Source organism: Phytophthora sojae (genome assembly GCF_000149755.1).
Source record: "Phytophthora sojae unplaced genomic scaffold PHYSOscaffold_6, whole genome shotgun sequence".
In the NCBI taxonomy this organism is placed as follows: domain Eukaryota; phylum Oomycota; class Peronosporomycetes; order Peronosporales; family Peronosporaceae; genus Phytophthora; species Phytophthora sojae.
In genome coordinates this window covers 1,754,854-1,770,542 of record NW_009258120.1, presented here as the reverse complement: position 1 = coordinate 1,770,542, position 15,689 = coordinate 1,754,854, and the positions used below count along the sequence as shown (strand labels likewise).

Below are 15,689 nucleotides of genomic sequence, written 5' to 3'. Positions count from 1 at the left end.
TATGCTGTCGCCTGAGCCGGACTCGGCGTCCTCCGCCTCCTTCTCTGACGAGGCCTTTGCGTCGGCCGATGCGTTGGTCATGTCGCCTGCCGCCAGCTCCGTGCCTTCGGTAGCGCGCGTGCTGCCCTCCGAGACGTTCTCGTCGTCGGGTGAACTCTCACCGGAGTACTGGACCATCGTGCAGTCAAAGACGTCGGCTTCCCAGTCGCGAGCCGGGCTTTATGGCCCCGAGGACTCTCCTCCTTGCCTTGCGCGGCGTCAGGAGACTTGCTCCGAGCCCCGGCCTGACGGCCACTCTCCGGCGTGCTGCTACGAGAGCGCACAACCTCCTCGGCCGCCTTCATGGCCTCCATCAGCGCGGACGACTCGTCCTTGGCCTTGGCCGCCCTGGTCTTCGGCCCTACGGCCCGCGGTTTCGGAGGTGCTTTCGCACTGCGCGCACTGCGCTTTGGAGGCATGCTTCCGGTCGACGTGGAGACCCTGCAGCTTGCTCGGCGATGCGCCAGTTGCTCTGTGAGGCCCGGGAGCCGAGGCGCCAGAGCTCGCGCCGTTGTCGATGGATTTCGACTTTGCGAGTGAAATGTGAGTCACCGGCGTAACCTTGCTCTGATTGGTCGATAAGATCGAATCTAAGTGGGGGAGGATGTAACGGGGTTACATGGAATAGTGACCCTGTCACTATTCCGGCATGGCTACATCGGTCACTCCCCTGGATAGTGACCCAAGTGGCCTCAGAGCCAACAGATACATTTTGTATGACACAAACTACGGGGAGCTTAGGATTTGTATGCAGGCCAAATCTGTACCAACCTATAAATACATTCAGTCTTAGATCTACCGCTTTTCAAGTCAAGTCGTCCCCTTCAGACCAGGGACACGTGAACGGCTGTTCACTTGGAGTTTGTATACTCCTGCTTCCTCTGTTAAGAAGTGCTGTGTGCCCCGTCACACATAAAGTCATATCTAGATATATAACATAAAGTAAAAAAGTAAAGTCCTTCACTGCCTTCACGCATACTTTCCATGTAGAAAGACAATGTTCCTCGAACAATCAAATTACTTGCGCTGATCCATGGTCTTCATTCTTAGCTCCTGCATCCACCTCCCGACCACCTTGGCGTATTAGCTTAGTGACAGCAATTTTTTTTTTACCTCAATTCGAAAACAAATAGCAGTTAAACACCACGGTCTATGGCAGTGTCAATGTCAGCATGCGCTCCACAGCCTACAAGTTGAGGTGTATTAGTTGGAAGTTTATTATTAATACCACAGTTCTTTCCCGGGGGGGGGGGTAAGAGGTCCTCTATTTACGTTTAACGAGAAACTATAGAGTCCTGGAATTGCTGTAGGGTGTTCCGAATCGAATAATGATCATGCAACCCCTTTTCGCTACTACTGGTCTTCATTTCGTTCTGTAACCTGGTGGTAAAGTGCTGCGGACTATCTGCTCTCAGGAGCACTGCGTCTGTGTGTCTTGCCAGTTGGCGTGATTTCACGAAGGCTTTTACGGCTTTTTGTGGTCCTTTCGTAAGCGGTTTTCTTACCAGCATTCCAACACTAGAAATTGGCGGCGCTGTACTGCCGCGAGTACTCAGAAAGGTGCCTTGGAGTGTTAGTCGAACTGTCGATAGTAATGCACAGTGTATCAACTGGCTCATCGCCCGCTCTAGGTATGGAGTAATGCTGCCATCTCCATCTTGTGCTTCAATCACGTGTACAAAGCCAACTGCTTCGATTCTGGGTGGGTAACCGCCCAACAAAACCCACGCTCCTCTCCTACTCTTGCCATCCACAACATATCCGCCATATAAGAGAATATACCAGTCTTCCATTGCAACTGGTCGATCTGAAGGATTGATTGCTGTGAAGACATCATTGTGATGTGGTAATTCCACTAAAATTCTCTTCTACCAAAACGTATTAGAGACACCAACAACACGCTAACCCGCAAAGGTAAGCGCTTATTGGATCAAAACTTGAAGACCAGGAACGATCCCTTACACCGGGTCGGTTGCAAGCGCTTCTGTGCACCTTAGATTATCTTCGGTCAACCCAAAAACCTGTACCACTAGCCACGAGCTAAGGCTAGGATTATATGTAGCGCTTTCGCGCAACTCCACTGCAGTCCCTCCGAAAGGAAGGGTACCGGCGTGTTAGGCCTTATACAGGGGGACCAAGGTAAAACCTCGGTAGGTAGACTAATACACTCAGGGACACTCTAATCCCACAAATATATATTGAACGATACTCTAATACCGTTACTGCCTCTCCGGCCACGCCAACTCTTGGCTCTGCCAAGGAAACTCTCGGTCAATGCACGATAAGCTCCCAGACAGGCATCCACACGCAGCCGAGCGTATCCAGGCACTCCAATAAGCTAGCTACACTTACCGAAGCCGGACTTGACCCTTGTTGGCTTTGGGGGAAGACAGTCTTTTTATTACTGAGTTTTCTGAGGCCCTGGGGCCTCGTTCTGATCATCCTATGATGAGTCCCATATCCCTATACAAATATCTAGGGTGAACGACCGCAATAAGGCGATTCCGGACATATCAAATGACGACCGCGGCCACACTAATAAGTGCGGTCGAAGTACGCAACTAAATGCATCTGTACCCTCAAGTTGGTACCGTGGAGCCCCGACGAGGCTTCGGCCACTGACTGTCACTCTACCGAGGATAATGTCATCATCCAATCAGAAGCAGCCATCTCCGTCTCTCGCTTGACCTCGCCTTGATTGCCCCTTGATTGAAGTTGATTGTCGGGCTGGCGGGTCAACAGCGTTAGAAACTGCCACTTCCAATACCACAACTACCCCCGCCTCGATGCGAGCCTCCCAAGCTGGTGAGCGTCTAGGCGTCCTATGTTCTTCGACTCCATGGCTCATCCATCGCGTGCGTTCGCCGACGCGGCTGCCGCTGCTCTTCGGGCTCTCCAGTGCTCCGGACCGGTACGTTCGTCGCTCCTGCTGCTCCTCACTGTCATTCGGATCCTCGTTGTTGACTCCATCTCTTTCTTGATCATCTCACGGAGCTGTTGATGTCGCCACCGACACTTCGGGTCGTCGTCCGGCGCGCCAGGCTCGTTCGGCGGGTGCCACCGCCCCTATCGCCGCTGGTGCTGTGCCTCCAGCCCCGGCCGCGTCTGCAGGTGACCCTACGCTTCTTCCTGTCGCCTCCGGGACCTCGGTCCACTCTCCACCGGCTCCTCCAAGTAGTCCTGAGTCTGCTGCTGGGGCGACCGAGACTCCCCCGCCGGCAGCTCCCATTGAAGAGGCTCCCGACTCGCCGCCGACACCACCGCCAAGCGCCAGCGCTCCACCGTCGCCAACTCCCGCGCCTTCGGTCACGTTGGCAACTCGCGGGGCGTCGGTGGGGGGGGGGGGGGGGGGGGGGCGAGGCAGCTGTAGGGGGTCGCGCCGGAGCTGGTGCTGGCCCGGCCGAGGTTCCTCCGACAGCGGTTGTCTTGGGCGAGCAGCAGGTGCTGGAACTCGCTCGTCTCGTCGTGGGTGTTGCCCGTTTGCCTCTAGCTCGAGTCAACCCTGTTCTCGACCGCAACCTGCAAGCTGCCACTAACGTCGGTGAGGTGCTGGCCGCGGCTGTGGCCCCTGTACGTTCCCTCTCGCGGAGTCGGATGGGCTGGTGGATCTCCGTCGCGACAACGATCGGTTGCGAGAGGAGCTCGTCGACACCTAAAACAAGCTCGACGAGGAGATGCATCTCCGCCAACGGGCTGACTATTTCCTTGTGACGGCCAACTCGGACTGCAACCAAGCGCTCCAGAACATCCAAGACATGCGTACCGAGCTCACACACGCTAATCAGCAGTTGTTGGAGATGAACGCGGCCATCTCCCAGCACGGCAACATTACTCGGTCGTTGGAAGGTCGGACGCAGACCGCGGAAGCAGACGCAGCAGCTGCTGTTCGCCGGAACACGCAGATCCATGAGCGTATCAAAGCAAGCCTCGTTGTCTACAACACCCAGTTGGAAAAGCTTCGGAAGCAGTTGGCCGACCGTGACCGAGCTGATGTTATCCCTGCCCGTATCAGGGCGTTGACGGACGAGAACAACAGCTTGCGACGGGCCAACTCTATCCTTCGACGGCACTCGGCAGCCTATGGGCTCTACGTGGATTCCTTGGTCTTGGCCTCGGCTGGCATCTCCGCCGCTGAGATCGACTGGAATCTCCTCGGGCTGTCTCCACTGACGGTCACTGTCGCGAGTCCGCGCCGTAACAAATCCTCGTCCGAGGAAGAGGAAGAGTCCAAGACGGCTGGCGTATCGATGGCTGAGCCTACCGAGGGTTCAGCTGCTCCCGCGGCTTCGCAGGTGGTGTCTGCTGGTTTGTCTGAGTCCACCGGGGCGTTCAAGCGCAAGCCCGATTCGCAAGCCGAGTCGGCCTCTGCCGAGGGCACGGTATCTCAGCCTTCTCCGCCCAAGCGTTTCGGTAGACCGTCGGTCGACCTGAGAGTCAGAGCTGCAGCGGCCGCTGGGTCATCCAGCCTCGGTCAGCATCGGGTGAGGTCCCTGCACCGCCTCCGTCGACGCCACGACCCTCAACGACGTTCCGAACTAGCCGGTTGGATGCTCAGCCTCTTCCGTACGAGCACTCGGACGTGCCGCTATACCCTAGGTTGACGGGCGCTACTCTAGTTCCTCAGCCAGCTCGGTCTCCACCTCCGCGGGACGAGGGGTATCCCGACTTCGAGTTCGGCGGTGCTGGAAGTCCAGACGACGTCCCGCAAGACGATCTTGAGCCCGGCGAGATTCCGGAAGCGCCGGCCGGTACAGAGGAGGCTGAAGGCCCCGCTTCCGAGGCTCCTGCTACTACCACCGAGTCTCCGCCTGCCGTCCCGGTTCCCGAAGCTGCGTCGATCGTGTCCCAAGCCTTGGTCAGCGTTGGTCCGACGGGCGACGCACCTGCCGAGTCTCCTGATGGTGACAACGAGGGTCCGTCTGCCTCGAGAAGCTCGCCGTCGGCTCCTCCAACGAGGACTGCCGCTGGCCCCGGTGACTCATCGCCTCCCGAGGGCTCGCCAGAAGGAGGGTCGTCGGATGGCTCGGAGACCTCGGAGGATCGTGCAGCACTCATGCGAGAGATGTTTGGCTCCGACGACGAAAGCGAAGCCTCGGCTGCCCAACGGACAGGTCCTGCAGCACCTCCGGCACCTCAGGCTACGGCGACCGAGGTTCCTGTGGTTGCCCAAGCCGCTCCAGCTGCGCTGCCCCATCGACCTTACACTCGGTCGACTTCGGTTCATGCTCACGCGTTGGTGACAGCTACAGTGACTGCCACACCGAGGGCTGGTCCTGCTTCTATCGCCCCTGCGGTGGTCGACGCTTCGGACGCGGCGGCAGGGTCGCGCAAGCTCAACAACCTGGCGTCACTGTTTCTCGAACCGGGATTCGTGTCACCCGGCGGTCAAGAGTGTTGGAGTTTGATCCAGAACGCTAGCGTGCCTCTCATTTTTGACGACGACTTAGTTGCTCCGTGTTCGGCGGACGGGATCAAGGCCTTCGGCAAGTAGGAGAACCTCGCTCACCCTTTCCAAGTTCTGCGCCGGCTCTTCCCGGATCCATGCCTGATCGACGTGACTGGGTACCCGCCAAATCGAGCAATTTCTCGACGGGCTACCGGGCATCAACTCGTCGTTCGCCTGAGCAGGCAGTTCCAGGGCAATTCCTTTCACCCTAACGAGAAGGGCGACCCTCGGGCTGGCCCTGTGGGAGCGTCGTCATTGGATTTGGGCGAAGGCCATCAAAGCATTCATCGACAACCTCGCTGCAGCACTCGGTCACCGCAACCCGGTGGTTGTGAAGCTTCGCAAGAAGTGGGCCAAGTACTACAAGCAGCGCAGCTACCGTGCGGACCGGTTGCGAGATCGGATGGTCAACAAGCTGTCATCCACTACGACGGGCAGCCCCACCAGCACCCGACCGAGGTTCTTTTGGAGCCCTCTTACTCGCAATACTCGTTCGAGGTGATGGAGTGGGCCCCTACGACCGACGACTGGATCTCTGAGATTGCCGAACTTGACGCCGGCGAGCCGTGGCGTAACTGCTGGTTTCAAGATCCAGCAAGCCACCCGTACAACACTGCGTTCGCTCCGTGCAACGATGTTCCCTTGTTTGTTCCTCGAGACATGACTAGGGAGGCTGTGGCGTCGTCGGTCGTGATAGAGCCGTCGTTGCGGACGTCGATGGTCGTTGCCCCGTGGGTCACCGAGTTTGCTGCTGCTCATGAAGCTCGCTCTCCTAGCCCCTCGTCGGGGACCAAGGGGTCGGACGAAGGGGCATCCTCTACGGAGTCGAACCTTGGCGTGCTGGCTCAGATTTCGTCGGAGATCTAACGTCGTTGGGCACCGTGTCAGCTCCACTCCGTCGTGCTTGTTCTTCTCCAGGGTCGGCCGAGGTTCGGAACCCTCTAGGCAGTGGCGCAGGCTTCATTGTGGAGAAGTACTGAATAAGAATTGTTCTCTGAGAAAGGCGGCAGGGCCGATCGACTGGAAGTATGGGAGATCAGCGATCGAGAGACAGGCAGCAAGGATATGTGGATCAGAGGGAGTTCTTCGGGAGATCTCAAGTGGCCCGATGACGCCGGCGCGTAAGGCAGGACGTGTGGCAAGCCGGATTGTGGATGATCGTGCTCGAACCGTGGCGTGATTCGTGGTTGACCCAAGCCCCGATCGACGACAGATCTCGCAGATCTAGGACGGCCGAGGACGGAAGATGATGGATCGGCGGCGCACAGCAACCGGCATCAGTCATCGATTGGGAGTTGATCGCCGATCGAGATCGATCGTGGATCGGGAGTCGATCGCAGATCAGGAGTCGATCGTGGATCGGTTCCCGATCCACGTGGGTTGATCGTGGATCGGGGATCGACCACGATGGGATGCACATGGAGGACGAAGTCAGGTCAAGAATCCAGTGGTTGTTGAGTTGTAGGATGGTAGATGAGATGGTAGCGGTAGAGAGATACCAGCTAAACATAAATCAGAGCAGAATTTGCACCGAAGAGCACAAGTCCCCTCAAGTCGTCAAGTCCCAGGAACTGCATTGGCCTCGGCAGCGTCGACACTTTGGGTAGTGAACTAGTGGTACGGTTAAGACTGGATTAATACATAGGCCAGTTTGATCTACTCTAGTGAGCTATCTTCTGTGTGCAAGTCCTCGATCGACCGGATATTAGAGCTTGGCCGGCGATCGTTTCTCCTCTAGATCAACTTCGATCCCGCTATAGGAAGCGGCAAGCAACTCAGGAAAGGAAGGAACACACCCGGAAAGGCAACTACAGGCCTTGGATCAACTCCAGGCCGACCGATCGGAGCGAACAACCCTCGATCGGAGCGTATACTCGGACGCAGAGCGAAGATTCCGCGCTGCTCCACAACCTATCCCCGCGTCACGCCAAGACATTCGATCTTCACCAAGTGCTGCATCTTCGGAGCCCCGAGAGAGCAGATCCAGCCCGCCGACGGGTACACAAGGTGAGAACAAGTTCAGCCGATCACGGATCGTTGGGGGACCCCCTCCGTTAGTCGGTGTCTGGGCGCTGGTGGGAAGCTCGATCAGGCCTTAACCCGATTTTGGCCGATCCCGCTACACCACAATGGTGCGCGTGCCCGGATCTCTTGGGGACTCCGGATTTTACCGTGAGTCCGTAGAAGATGTGAAAGTGAAGGAAAAACCAGGGGAAGAGGCGTCGTCGGATATCGGATCGACGAAGACGCTGCTGAACAAAACGAGATCCGCGGATCGACAGAGTGCTCGGAGGACTTCTGTAATGGGCCCCAGTTACATAAGTAGGTAGATTGACAGTACATAAAGTAGTTAAGTCAGTACACGGCTAGCGTGTACTGACGGTCATCGTGATTGGCTGAATTGGGGGAGCCAGACCCCATTTCAGCCAATCAGACGTTGAACTGCATTTGAGTGGCTCACACGAGACCAAGGGGTAGCCGCCCTGGTCCTAACATAAAACAGAGTTGATTTTATCCAAGACTGACTGCTTGGTCTCATTAAATCCGAGTCTTAACTAAGCTTCCTCACCGCTACGTGTAAGCTAGTAACGGACACACACCTGGCCTGTTACACCTCGTAGCACTTCGTAGTCCTTCCAACGACCAAGACCAAGATGAGCCAAGTCCTGACGTCCGGACCTTCAGGGGCAACCCTGGAGCATGGTGCCTTCCCCCAGTCAAATTTTATAATAAATTAAATTAAACATATTGAATATAAGTGTTTGTTAAATTATTAATCTAACTAAATGTATTTTAAAATCCGGTCCAATTAAATACCAATTTAATTTAATTTTACCTCCAAATGATAAAAGAATAAATTCACAATAAATCATTCCTAAATAACCAAATGCATTTTTTTAACAAATTTTTAAAATTAGGATTTAAGTTTGAAAAAAATGCGGTTCAAATCTACTTAGGCCCATAAGAATAATTAGCTCGATTGTAATTATTTATTTAGGTGTACGTGGTTTCTTAGACTTTTTTAAATTTAAAATTTAATAAGTATTTTAATAGCATTTTTGTATTTTTTTATCAATCATTTTTTTACACTCGCGGCGGTGTCCGGAGAGGCTGTTGTCACCTCGCTGCTGAGCTCAGCGATGCCGGAACAACAGCGCCAAGCTGCCCAAGAATTCATGGAACGCGAGCTCGCAGATGCGAATCGGCGGGTCACAACTCCCTCGCGCTCCTCGAGGAACGACGTCGTCAAACTGGAGACATCGACATACTCCGGTGTGGGTGACGACCGGCTTCCGCTGAACCGCTGGTTCCGCGAGATCGACATCGCTATCGCCTCGCGCATGATTGAAGCACCGGCAGCCAAGGTCAACTTCCTACTCTCCCGGCTGTCCGGGAAGGCCAACGAGTGGGCCCTCGGCAAGCTCGTCGTCGACCAGCACACGTTCCCCACCTTGGATGCGCTCCAGAGTGACCTCCGGCTCGCGTTCGAGCCGCCCCAAGACGAGTCGCGCGTTCGTGCTCAGTTCTTCGCCCTCAAACAAGGCAAGATGTCCATGCGCGACTACGTCCAGAAGACACGACACCATGCGTCGTGCATTGTCACCCACCCCATTGACATGGCATCTCAGGTGCATGTCTTTGTGTTCGGGATGCGCGAAGGCATGACGCGGTACTGTCTCACGAGAGCCGAACCCTCCTCGCTCGAGGAGGCATTCGCCCTCGCGCTCCGCGAGGACTACGTGGTGGCGGCATCGTACGCGCGCGCTATGCCGGGCGTCTCTCGGGTATCCGCACCCGAGCCCATGGAGATCGACGCAATTGAGGCGTCGGGTGATCGACGGCGCTCGGCTTATGGTGGGGGAGGAGGTCGGAACGCTCGTCCTCTGACTTGCTTCCGCTGCCGGAAGATTGGACATCGCGCAGCAGAGTGCCGCGCGCCAGTGTCGTGTAGGAACACGCACTAAATTATATAATAGCACACTTTCCCCACCAACAACACCCACCAAGTCCCGATGACTCAATGGGCTTGTTAGGGTTAGAACCTGAAGGCCCAGGAACTTTCCCTTGCACCGGGTTGATGTTTCCTCTGTGTATCGTGTTTCCGCTTAGTCAACTGACGGAAACCCAGCGTCACCAGCCACGAGCAAAGGCTGACACGCTCTCACACACAATATAAACCTCGCAGGCCCTCAGGAAGGAATGGTCCCAGCCAGTCACGGCTTGATACGAGGGTGCCGGAACTATACTCCGACGGGAAGGATAAATGGAGTGCGCTCTCGCTCCTCCACTACACGGCGATGACTCGCCCTTCGTATACATGGCCACTTCTTCACTACTCTTGGCCTGACCACGGGTAAACGCACGCTACGATACTAGCAGGCGCGTCCACCGACAGTCATAATCCTACCAACAGGTTTATCCAATTGCTACGGGAACTCACCGATAGCCCGGACGTCTTCCTTGAGTGGTTGGGAGGAAAAGCTGTTCTGTCGTTGTTGCCCAAAGGGCTTATCTGTTCTATCTTCTCTTTCCTATGGTTCAATGCAAATATCTAGTCTAGACGTGTCCGCTGTGGATCTTCCAGGTAACCACCCGACTCTTCAGAACTCTCTTGAAGGCTCGGACGGCCTCCCGATGACTCGAAGAGTCGCCTTAGGTGCGGAACCCAGGCCAAAGTTCGCCGTAGGTTCGGGTCGTCCTTGAAGTTCCGGTGTTGTGTGGACACACCACGGCTTGAGCTTGAGTGTCGACGAGTCATCGTCATTGGTCCAGACTGGCCAATCCACGGCCGTCAAACACCATCGAACGAATGGCGATGTGCCTCGATCCGCCAGTTGAGTCGACGCCGAATGCCGCGGGGCTTGCCGTGAGCTTCACTCAACTTTCTCGACACCACAGCTGCCCACACCGTGTCGCGAGCCACAGCACTTGGTGAGCGTCAGGGTGCTCCCGGTGCTTCGCGCTACCACGGCTGGGTCGTCTCGCGCCGCGAAGGCTGCGCTGGCCCGCGCGTTCCGGGCGCTCGGCGTCGATCCCGCTGACATGGTACGTGCTGCGTTCGGTCTCCTGCTCGTGCCGTCGACTGCTCACCCTCACGCGTGTGCGCTTATTCTGCTGGCGGCAGGCTCCCGCTGCGTCGAGTTCTGGTGGCGGCCTCTCCGGCCAGGCTTCTGCTGCGTCTTCGCCTGCTCGGTCGTCGTCTTCTGCTCGCGCTGGGTCGACGGCTGCCGGTACTCCGCGTCCAGGCGATGCCGCACAGGTGCGTACCCTGTCTCTGCATGCGTCTCCCTTCTTTTCACTCGTGCTGACGTTGTTCTCGTTGATGCGTCTGCTTATATCTGCAGTCGGCTGGTGGCGTGCCTCCGCAGCCACTTATCGAGGCTATGCGTGGCCACGAGTCTTCGGGAACCCCGGCAACATCTCGCCCTGGGTCTCCTGGTTCTTCTCAGCCTGCTCCCGACAACTCGCGCGGTCGTGGTCAAGTTATGCGTCGCGACGCCCTTGAGCAGCTGGTCCGTGGTGCATGTGATGAGTCGTCGGAGCGCATCTTGGCGGTGCTGAGCTCGAAGCTGGAGTCTCTCGGCCGTCTCTCGGTGAACCTGCAGCTGGGACCGAGCATCCGTGGTGATCGCCGCGTGGGTTCTTGCCTGGCGTCGGCCCGGAACCTCGATGAAGTGGTTACTGCTGCGGAGTCGAACATGGATGTTGGCGAAGGCTCGACGCTGGACATGGCAACTATGCGCGCCCGGCTGCACTCTGCTGAGTCAGCGCAGGCTGCTGCAGAGAATCGGTTGCGGTCGCAGACGTACTCTTTGGAGAACCAGAAGGTATTCTTGAAGAACGCGAACGACGAGATCGCACAGCTGAAGAAGGATGTCGCGCATCTTCGTCTGCTGGAGGCTCATTACATCGTCGAGCTCGAGTCGTCGAACACCGCCGTGGATGGCCTCAGAGAGTGTAACGAGCGGCAGGAGAATCGTGTCAGGGTGGCCGAAGACTCGCAAGCTCGGGCTCTAGCTCAGTTGAAACGTGAGCAGGAGGTCTACAAGGCGGCCGTTGCTTCTTCGACTGCTCAAAGCAGGTGCTTGCACGATCTGCTGACTCGCTCGGACGCCGCCGACGACACCGCACCAGCTCGCCTTCGCCGCCGCAATGAGGACCTCGAAGAGCAAGTGAAGCGGCTGACCCGTGCCAACAAGACGCTTCGCGCTCACGTGCAGCTGGAAGATATGGACCCCGACGTCCTGGTCCTCGCCGTAGAAGGTTCGTAGTCACCATTTGGTCGTCATTTGGTTTATGTTTGCTGACTTTGTCCCGATGACTCATCTTGCTTCCAGGTATCTCGCTCGACTGGTGAACTCAATTGGAGCTTGCTGGATCTTACTTCCGAGTCTCTCGCGATTTTGCAGAAGCAGTACCGTACAGCAGACCGCTCCAAGCCGGACAGAGATATCGCCGAAGACTTGGCTCGGACTGCCTTCTCACTGAATGACTCCATCGGGGATCCCTTGCGCAAGGACGCTCCCGCTGGTGTAAACAAGACCACTCCGGGGACGTCTGCCACTGCAGTCAAGAAATCTCGCGCGTCGCGTCGGTCATCGTCTTCTCCACGGCTCTCGTCTCGCAAGAGGTCTCGCGAAGACTCGGGCTACGTCAGTGCTGCTGCTTCCCCAGCTCGGCCGAGTCGCTCAGGGTCGAAGGCTCGCAAGACTTCTGCCGAGTCATCGGCTGGGTCATCGGCGTCATCGTCTCCCGTGAGGAAGTCGTCGGAGAAGCCCAAGAAGTTGCCCAAGAAGCGGAAGGAGTCTCGCTGGGCACGAAGTCGTTCTGCGTCGGTGCCTCGCGGCTCTCCGGTCTACGCGCGCTTCATTGGTTCCAGTGTCTCTCCGCCCACGAGTCCTGCTCCAGTCGCGAAGGCTACTGCGCCCTCTGTTCCTGGTTCTGCGCCCCCTGTTGCTTCTGCGGAAACTCCTGTCCAAGCTGAGGTCCCAGTCTCTGGTTCCGGTGATGATCCACAAGTTGGTGGCTTGAGTCATCGGGCTGATCGCGGAGGGACGGACGAGCAGTTAGCTTCAGTCGAGCAGTCTCCGGAGGTGCCTCAGTGGTTCGGAGATGACTCGGATGCTGGATTGACGGAGGGTCTGGTTGACGACTCAGTGGTTGATGGCGGTGCTGCTTCTGCTGATGAAGAGGAACTCGACGAGTGGGAGGGAGAGCGCGTTGAGGTGGTTGCTGTAGTTCCAGCTTCGTCACCTCCGGTTGCTGACGGTCTGTCGTCATCGGCTTCCACTAATCTCTCGTCACCTGCGCCAGCTCTGCCTACTGCCAGCGCTGAGTCATCGGCTTCTCTTCCGCTTGATCCTGCAGCTTCTGCTGAGTCGGCGGACACCTCGGTCGCTGTCTCATCGGCTCACCGGCCTGCAAATGCGGCATCTCAGAAGGTTCCGACGACTCGTGCCCGAGGTAAGAATCCGGCTAAGTCTCGCCATAAGTTATCATCGCGCCAAGTCGTCACTACGCAGTTATCGGCCCCAGGACCAAGTTCAAGTTCTGCGCGCTCTTTGTCTGCCTCGCCTGCAGCCCGAGATGTGCTGCCCACTGCTCGTTACTCCAAACACGTGTTGAACTGGGCTACTCCATACTTGGCTCCTGAATTCCGGTTTCCTGGCGCTTCTAAGTGCTGGATCCAGATTTTGAATTGCGAGTTGCCGACTCCTATTCCCGGGGATGCTCGGATTGCTGCCACGGCTGCTGGTATCAAGGCGTTCAAAGACTTCAAGAACCCGGACCACCCTTGGCAGCAGCTTCGCCGGCGTCTCCCGGAGCACGCATATTTGTTCGACACCCACGGATTTGATCCTTCTGTCAAGGTCTCCCAGCGAGCGCCCCCGACGACTCGAGTTAACGGGTATTGGAGCAACTTTCGAGGGTACGGGGATCCTGACGATATTGATCTTGGGTTCTCGGATTGGGAGCGTTACCACTGGATTCCGGCTCCCGCCGTGGAGAATTGCTTCCGGATCGCTACCAAGGAGCTGGAAGGGAATAATTGGTCCCCTGAGGCGAAGGCCAAAGTTCGAGCTGAGCTGGACGAGGCCAAGGCTGAGTGGTTGGCGTATGCTGCCGAGCGGAACAAGCGCTGGGATCGGTTCCGAGCCAAGATCATCTACCAGTTCTGGAGGTGGTTTGTCAGCAAGGAACCGAAGTTCGCTGCTCTCCACACCAAGTCTTTGTTTGAGCCTTCTATGCTGGGTTGCCCTTTCGACAACCTCACGTGGCTGCCCAAGACGACCGACTGGGTCAGCGAGATTTCGGCGTTGGACGCGGCTGAGCCGTGGCGTAATGGCTGGGTGGATGTTCCTGCCCAGCATCCGTACAACACGACGTTCTTCCCCTGCAATCCAAGGTTTCCGCTGTTCGTCCCTGCAAACACCACGCGCGAGGAAGTCGGGCGCCAGATCGTCGTTTGTCCCGACCTCACGCCAAACGAGATCGCGGCTGATTGGGATGCTGGTTTCCGTGAACCTGCCCAAGCTTCCGACGAGTCTTCGGGTCCTGAGCCAAGCGAGCCTCCGGCGTCTGCAGCTACTCCTCACGTGGCTCGCGACAACTCGGACCACCTCCAGGTGCTGGCGCAGGCTGCAGCTTCTGCTGAGTTGCAGGGTGACGCTCGCGAGGATAGTGACGACTAGGAACGGTGAGTCTTCGGGTGCAGGTGTTTCTTCCACCCAAGCTGTTTGAGTTTTCACGGTTGTAGTCGTAGGTGCGTTCAGCTTGGGGTATTTAGGTTTTCTTGATTCTTCTTCCAGATCGTCACGTCCAGTTTTCAAAAAAATAAAAATCATGCAAGTCTTCTGCAGTAATCGTCTTCGTCTGCGTTTCTGGGCTGCATTGCCCCAGGTACAGGCCACCATCTTCCGCAGTAGTCATTTTCGTCTACCCTCCTGGGCTGCGTTGCCCCAGGCGTAGTTCATCATCTTTGAGTCGTCGCGAGCGAGCTCTAATCTTCGTCCGCGACCTGTACCATCTGAAGGCGTTGCTCGCTTCGCTTGCGCCTCAGGTAGTCGTAGAGAAGACCCCCACAGGAGAGGTGGGTGACTGGTTCCCACGTGGGCTCGTCCTGATCTGCCCACTTGATCTTGAATTCACGCACTGAGCGTCCCGTTCTTGTTGACATGGGCATCCGATCATCCAGAATCTCCAACACTTCGCTCTCACCGGCCAGACTATCAGGTGCCCAGCTGTCTTCGGGGAGTAATCCCTCGTCGAAGTCCAGCCGTGAGTCTTCGGTGATGTCAGGCGCCAGTCGAGTCTTCGGGCGGTCTTTGAATTCACTCACCAGCTTCAACCGCGAGACATGGACTACCGGGTAAAACCGATAGCCGCTCCGGTCCGGCAACTCGAGCTTGTAGGCGTACTCTTTGACCTTCTTCTTGATCCGGAACGGGCCGTGCCAGCGGTGGGCCAGCTTCTTGGTCAGCCCCGGCTTGACACGTTTCATGTACAGCCATACGCGACTACCCGGCTCGAATAGAGACATCGGCGCGTTGCTTGAGGGGTCTGAGTCCGCGTCCTGATTAGTTGGCGTTGCTGTCGACGACTTGTTCCTGCCAGTCATCGGGATGGTTGATCTCTCCTTCCGGCTCAGTGCTTCGTTATGTTCGCGTGCTCGGCGGGCTTTTTCAGTCGCTTGGTATTCCTTGGCCATCTCGAGCGCAATCTGGTGTTGTCGGTTGACGTCCCGGCGCCACGCCAGCGCGTCGGATTGTCTGCTACTGCCCCTACGGAGCGATGACGACATCGCTTTCAACGTCGACTGAGCGTCCCATCCATGGACGAGGAAGAATGGAGTTTCCTTCCGTGTCATGTCTTGTGAGTTGTTGATCGCGAAGACCAACCGTTCCACGATCTCGTCCTAGTCCTGCTGAAGCGGGTCTTCGGCGTACACTCTCACGGGTTGAATCACCGTCTTCACCGACCTCTCTTGCTGCCTGTTGGCTTGGGGCCGATAACTCAGCGTAGCCCGCGACCTTGACTGCATCATTTCGGCAAAGTCCTGGAACACCTCGCTCATAAAGCGAGGATCCCGGTCGTGTCTAACCAACGAAGGTGCTCCGAATCGTCGGTATATACACTCTTCGAAAGCTTGGGCTACCTTGAGCGCTGTCGTGTCCGACATTGCCTTGGCGATCACAAATCCCGT

At 56.9% G+C, this 15,689-nt stretch overlaps 2 protein-coding genes across 2 annotated transcripts; both read left to right on the top strand.

Moving 5' to 3' along the window:
- Positions 1–2,878: 2,878 nt before the first annotated feature.
- On the top strand, positions 2,879–6,352 carry PHYSODRAFT_335125 (hypothetical protein; the record flags this gene model as incomplete). Its single annotated transcript, XM_009532484.1, has 7 exons — positions 2,879–2,950; positions 3,081–3,371; positions 3,445–3,609; positions 3,702–4,418; positions 4,454–5,526; positions 5,705–5,891; positions 5,924–6,352. 7 exons carry the CDS (start codon positions 2,879–2,881, stop codon positions 6,350–6,352), a joined length of 2,934 nt encoding a protein of 977 aa, XP_009530779.1.
- Positions 6,353–10,295: 3,943 nt separating this feature from the next.
- Positions 10,296–14,178, top strand: PHYSODRAFT_246387 (hypothetical protein; the record flags this gene model as incomplete). Its single annotated transcript, XM_009532483.1, has 6 exons — positions 10,296–10,352; positions 10,385–10,531; positions 10,611–10,745; positions 10,831–11,733; positions 11,824–12,949; positions 13,067–14,178. 6 exons carry the CDS (start codon positions 10,296–10,298, stop codon positions 14,176–14,178), a joined length of 3,480 nt encoding a protein of 1,159 aa, XP_009530778.1.
- Positions 14,179–15,689: the final 1,511 nt, after the last annotated feature.